Source organism: Vombatus ursinus, unplaced genomic scaffold, assembly GCF_900497805.2.
Source record: "Vombatus ursinus unplaced genomic scaffold, bare-nosed wombat genome assembly UNPS02015030.1, whole genome shotgun sequence".
In the NCBI taxonomy this organism is placed as follows: Eukaryota; Metazoa; Chordata; class Mammalia; order Diprotodontia; family Vombatidae; genus Vombatus; species Vombatus ursinus.
In genome coordinates this window covers 2,188,316-2,194,315 of record NW_020954808.1, presented here as the reverse complement: position 1 = coordinate 2,194,315, position 6,000 = coordinate 2,188,316, and the positions used below count along the sequence as shown (strand labels likewise).

The following is a 6,000-nucleotide window of genomic DNA, read 5'->3' as shown; positions in this document are numbered from 1 at the left end:
AGGTGTTGCTGTCACAGTAATGATGCTTCTGTGTGTCATGGCGGTGATTTTGCATATCACAGTTGTGGTTGTGGTGGTGGTGTTATGTCATGATCATGATGCTGATGCATCACGGTTGTGTTGTATGTCACGGTCGTGATGCTCTTATGCGTCACAGGCGGGGGATGTGTTGTGTCATCGTTGTGATGGTGTTGCATTAAGTTGTATATCACAGTTGTGATGGTGTTGGGTTCACAGTTGTGTTGTGTGTCATGGTGTTGATGCTGTTGTATGTCATAGTGCTGGTGTTGCATTTCACAGTTGTGATGTTGTTTGTGTGTCTGTCATAGCGGTGGTGTTGTGTGTCCTGGTTGGGATGATGTTGGGTTCCCAGTTGTATGGTGTATCTCAGTTGTGATGGTGCTGGGTTCCCAGTTGTATTGTGTGTCATGGTTGGAATGGTGCTAGGTTCCCAGTTGTGTTGTGTTGCATGTCATAGTTGTGACGGTGCTGGGTTCCCAGTTGTGTTGTATTGTATAGTGTGTCACGGTTGTGATGATGCTGGGTCCCCAGCTGCATTGTGTTGTGTTGTGTTGTGTCACGGTTGTGATGGTGCTGGGTCCCCAGTTGTGTTGCGTTGTGTCATGGTTGTGATGGCGCTGGGTCCCCAGTTGTTTTGTGTTGTGTTGTATTGTGTGTCACGGCTGTGATGCTCTTGTGTGTCACGGGGCAGGCGCCCTATCACCGGTGGCGGGTAGGTACTGCCATGCTGTGTCCCACTGAAACTCCCGGCGTCGGGCCACTTCCTGGGGGTCTCAGCACGGGGGCGCCCCCCGCCCACCCTCCAGCCCGCTGACGTCACTTCCTCCCGGAAGACTCTATGGTGGTGGGGCGCGTCATCGCTACGTCAGGCTTCGCCACCATAGAGACGTCGTCGAGGGGAGTGGAGCTGGCTCGGAAACCGCAATCGGGCGCGGATCTCCGGCTGCTGTGGGGAGGCGGGGAAAGGCGGCCGGCGGAGCGAACCACTGAGGGGGAGCTTCGTGTGCACCTGCTCCGCCGTCCCGGGCTTTGCCTCCCGGCCCAGGCCTCCCCGCGGTTCCTCGTCGGCAGACTCGCTCGCCCATGGACGCCAACGAGTATTTCTCAGGTAAAGCCCGCAGTTTTCGCCGCTGTCTGCGCCGCGGCCCAGGATTCCTCCCCCCCGCCGCCCATCATCTGGGATTTAACCAATCCGATCCGCGCTCATTAGCATGCCCCGGCAGTCGAACGCCTCAGGATAAATCGGTCGCGCCGATTGGTCCATAGATTAGTGGGAGAAGATTTGGGGTTTGGGGGGTTTTTGGTTTTAATTGTTGCAGATGGTGATGGGGTTTTTTTTTTTGTTTTTTTTTTTTTTTTGGCGGTGCTAGGAAGGTGCAGGCCTCTTAATCAATCAACCTCCTTCCGGGTCCTCAGTGGCTGAAAAGCGCTGTAGGGGGCGGGGCTCCAGGCTCCGCCTCGTCCATTGGCCGAAATGGCTTCCCCAGCTAAGCCATTCCCTCCGAGGGGCGGGCGAGTCAGCCAATTGAAGCGCGCGTCACTGAAGCCAAGTTGAAAGTTCGAGAGGCAGCTTTGTGGGCGGGGAGCCGGTAGGCGTTTTGCGAGGCAGGCGCGGATTGGTCGGTTGCGCGGCGCCCCGTTCTCATTGACTGCGGGCGGGCGGGCTTAGGCCAATCGGAGCTCGGCCTAACGCCCTTTCCCCTTCCACGCCCTAAAGGGAAAGGGGCCTGGAGAAGGGCGGTGTCGGAAATGGGGGGCGGTACCGAGCGATGTCTGCGACTCCCATTGGCCGCTATCTCCCCTCCGCGCGCCGGCCGCCCGGGCCGCGGGCCAATCAGGACGCGCGCCGCGGCGCGCGGGGCGGTGGGGGGGAGGTGGTGGCGGCCATTTTGAGCCGCTACTGCCGTCGCTAGTGCCGTCGTTGCCGCCGCCACCGTCGAGGCAGTCCCTGGGGCCGAGGCCGAGGTCCGGGCCGGGGCAGGGGCCGGCGCCGGGCCAGGCGGAGCGGAGCCGAGGCGCCGGATCATGGACGTGAAGCGGCTGAAGGTGAACGAGCTGCGGGAGGAGCTGCAGCGGCGCGGACTCGACACGCGCGGCCTCAAGGCGGACCTGGCCGAGCGGCTGCAGGCGGCGCTGGACGAAGCCGCCGCCGAGGCCGAGGCCGAGGCTGCCACGCCAGAGCCGGAGCCTGGGCCCCAGCCCGAGCCGCCCGCGCCTGCCCCCGAGCCGCCGCCGGGACTCCTGTCGGGGCCGCCGCAGGACAGCCTGGAGGCGCCCCTGGCCGAGCAGCCGCTGCCGCCTTTCCCGGAGGCCGCGGGCCCCGACGGCCTCTGCGAGCCCGTGCGAGCTGCGGAAGGAGGGCCCGGTCCGGAGCCCGCGGGCCAGGAAGGCAAGGAAGGGGCGAGCGGGCGGAGGGAGACGAAGTGGGGCCGGGCAGGGGTCCCAGAACCACGGGGGAGACCGAAGGGATTGTGTGGTGGCCGGGCCGGACGCCAGGAAGCCTCGGAGGCGGCCGCCGGTGCTGCCCCGGGCAGGAAGCACGGCCCGCCCCTGACCGCGGGCCTTCCCGTGGGCTGCACCTCGGGGCTCCGCTCGGCCCCCAGTGCCGGGCTTTCCCGGGCTGAACGGCTCTCGGAGCTCCTCGGTCCTGGAGGCCGGGGGGACGTGCGGCGGTACCTGTGAAAAGTCCCTCCCCGAGGGTCTTGATCCCGCACTCCGCTTCTCTCGGCGCGGCTCTGCTGGGTCTCCCTTGGCCAGGACTTTTCTGGCTTTACATTTGGCTCTTGCTTTGCGAACCTGTTTTGACTTCGAGGTTGTCGGCCTTGGTGTTGGTTCAACTTCTACCCAAAAGCTTCTGGTTTCCAAGCTCAAACTTTTTTAGGACATTTTGGGTAGCTCAGTTTTCACAGCTGTGAGTTTATTGATGTGGTGTCTTTGACATACTCCACAGCCATTTTTTAAATTGGTCGTGTGGTTTTTCATTTCATGTTGGAAAGATTTTGCAGGCAGCGTCAGTTGTTGAGTGGGTCTGTTTAGGGATGGTGAGAGTAATACAGCCGAGCTAGAGAAATCATTGCTTCCTGCTTCTCTTGCTGGGAAATTGCTGCAATACTTTAGTTGTGGTGGCTAATTAGGCTTCTCTCTAATTCTGGGTTGTCAGGGCCCAAAGGAACTTTAAGAGTCCAACTCTCTTCTTTGCACATGTAGTGACGGACCCAAGGAGGGGAATTTGCCCAAGTTCAGACCAAAAATTAGTGGCAGAGTTGTGACTAGCATCCCCTCATAAATACTGTGGTGGTGGTGTTGAGATGCTTTTATTTTTCTCTTAATTTTGTCCGTGGGTAACTTGGTGGGGCTAGGTCATTTGGAAGCAAAACCTATTTGTTCCATGGTTTCTGGAACCTGTTCCCCTAACCCTCCCACCACCACCCCTTCTGTTTTAGATGTCACTGGCAACCCTGCAGAACAGAATCAATTTTATGAGACCACAAACGTTCATCAGGAGAAGAAAACTGGGTATGAAAGTAAACCTCCCGAGCTGGAGCTGGAACAGCAGCTGACTTCCTACCCAGGTGAGAAGTTGGGCTTTTTGTCTCCATCCGCTGGAAGGACAGTGTGAATACTTATATATAAAGTTTATTGTTTTCTAGTCATTGGACAGTTAGTATAGACTGCCACAGTGCTAGTTATCACTTTATGGTTTGGCATCTAGGTGCTGTGTTTTAGTAACAACTTTGACAGGCTAATGAATGTCCAAAAGAGGTCAGCCAGGATAGGGAGATGACTGAGGAGACTGTGCTGTTTGCAGACCTGTTCAAGGGACTGTCTGCAGAAGAACTCTAGGGGAGCTTCAACTTGCCACCTTTGAGGATTTCAGTTGATTCTCAAGCAGAGCACAAGTTAGACTTGCCCTACTTAGACTGAACTAGTTGCTATGGGTAGAAAGTCACAGAGAGGCAGATTTCAGCTTGGTATCTAGTAAAATTTCTTAGCATTTAAAGCCATCCCAAAACAGTGAACTGTCTCGGGAAACTCTGTAGCCCTCTGGATGGTGCCAAGTTGTTTCCCCTCTACCAAAACACATCATCTCAACACCACTTCTCTAGGCAGTTCTCCAGGGCTGGGAATGAGGGAACAGAACCATCTCAGCAGAATCCAAATGACCAGTGCTAGGCATGGGGGAAAGGCTGTCAAGAATATTTTAAAAAGAAGGCCTCTGGCTTCTGGTCTGTGGTTTGGTATTCAGCAGACTATAAGTGACTTATGGACACACACAGTGCTATCCTAGAACAAGTAGGAGGCACTCAGTAAGGAGATCTCAAGCGAACCGGCCTATCCCTCAAGGGCTGCCTGCCTTTGGGGAGACAGTGCCAGATGATTTGAGCCTGAGCTGCAGTGTCCAGGAGGGGTCAGAAAGGCTCAAATGACACATCACACCACAAGCATCTAGGAGGCACTGCTGTGCTGGGCTTCGGGGGAAGGGGGAACCCGCCCCACTCCCAAGGACTCTGGGTTCTGATGTGGCAGACAGCAAGGCCATATAGCAACACATACAACGTAAATACAAAGGGAACAAATAGAGATATATGCAAGGTAGTTTGAGAGGAGGCGCCTAGCAATTATGCCCATGAGTACAGTGGTAGTTCAGCTGCACCTTAAAGGAGGTCACTAGGGGGCGCCATAGTGAACAGAGCACCAGGCCTGGAGTCAGTAAGACCTGAGTTACTCCTCAAATGTGGCCTCAGTCGCTCACTAGTTGTGTGACCCTGGGCAAGTCACTTCACTCTGTTTGCCTTAATTCACTGAAGAAGGAAATGGTAAACCGCACCAGGATCTTTGCTAAGAAAACCCCGTACAGGGTCACGAAGAGTCAGAAACAAGTGAACGACACAACAGTCTTAAAGGAAGAGAGGCACTGTGATTGGATGAGTGTGGGCATTCCTTAAGTTCTCTCTAAAGAACCTGTCTCATGCTGGGTACCTTCTCGTGGTAGGTCTAATATGTTAAGGAATCAGAGATTATTGGAGCTGGAAGGTCCCTTAAGAGATCATCAGGGCCAGCCTCTTCCTGTTACAGCAGAGAAAAGTCAAGCAACTCACTCCCAGCCCCAGAGATAAGAAGTAGCAGCAGAGGGGTAGCAGCCCAGGTTCAAGGTCTCTCGGTGATTCATTGATCATCATGGGAATACCCGTGCAACAGTCCAGGGCTCTGTCTGCTTTCTCTCAATTAACATGACTGCTCTGGGCCTCCTTTTCCGGTCATGTGTGTCCTTGAAAGTATCTTGGGACCACTTAGCACACCCAGGTCCTCTGTAGTAGTAAATATACTGAAGTCTGATCCTACCAGTGTGTGCCTGACTGTTGCCCTTTGGGCTGCCAGCAGCTTCGATTCTTCTGAGATGGTTCTGTTGTGTAATTCTCAGCCCTGGGGGATTACCAGGAGAATTGGTGTTAAGGAGATTTAAGGCTCTGGTGACAGTGAGCAGCTTGGAATCCTTCAAAACGCAACATATTTCCTAAATGTTGAACCAACCTACTGTCTTCTCTTCAGTTCTGGACTGGGCTTATCATCCATCTGCAGCACCTTTCTAGTTTGCGGTTTGTTTTGATTAAAGGGAGATCTCCAGGGTGGGGCTGCCAATGAAGTCTTCTATGCCAGAAGTGTCAGACTTGAGGCCTGTAACACTGTTGAGTGTGGCCCAAACCACATTAAAATGTAATTGGGAAATATTTAACAAGATTAATTAAAAATACACATAAAAACAGGGCAGCTAGGTGGCTCAGTGGCCTGGAGTCAGGAAGATTCATCTTCCTGAGTTCCAGTCTGGCCTCAGACACTCACTAGCTGTGTGACCTTGGGCAAATCACTTAACCCTGTTTGCCTCAGTTTCCTCATCTGTAAAATGATCTGGAGAAATAAATGGCAAATCACTGTTTTGGCCAAGAAAACGCCAAAATGGGGTCATAACTGAACAACTAT

At 54.5% G+C, this 6,000-nt stretch overlaps 1 protein-coding gene across 2 annotated transcripts in view; it reads left to right on the top strand.

Moving 5' to 3' along the window:
- Positions 1-972: 972 nt before the first annotated feature.
- The window catches only part of HNRNPUL1 (heterogeneous nuclear ribonucleoprotein U like 1), a 32,367-nt gene continuing 27,339 nt past the window's right edge, over positions 973-6,000 (top strand). Inside the window, exons 1-2 of one of the 2 annotated variants that reach the window (XM_027845900.1) lie at positions 973-1,129; positions 3,465-3,593. In XM_027845900.1, the coding sequence (XP_027701701.1) occupies positions 1,105-1,129; positions 3,465-3,593 (154 nt within the window). In that variant the 5' untranslated portion in view covers positions 973-1,104. Of the gene's footprint in view, positions 1,130-2,031; positions 2,411-3,464; positions 3,594-6,000 lie in introns of those variants that run through there. The other variant, XM_027845899.1, reaches the window with a different exon arrangement.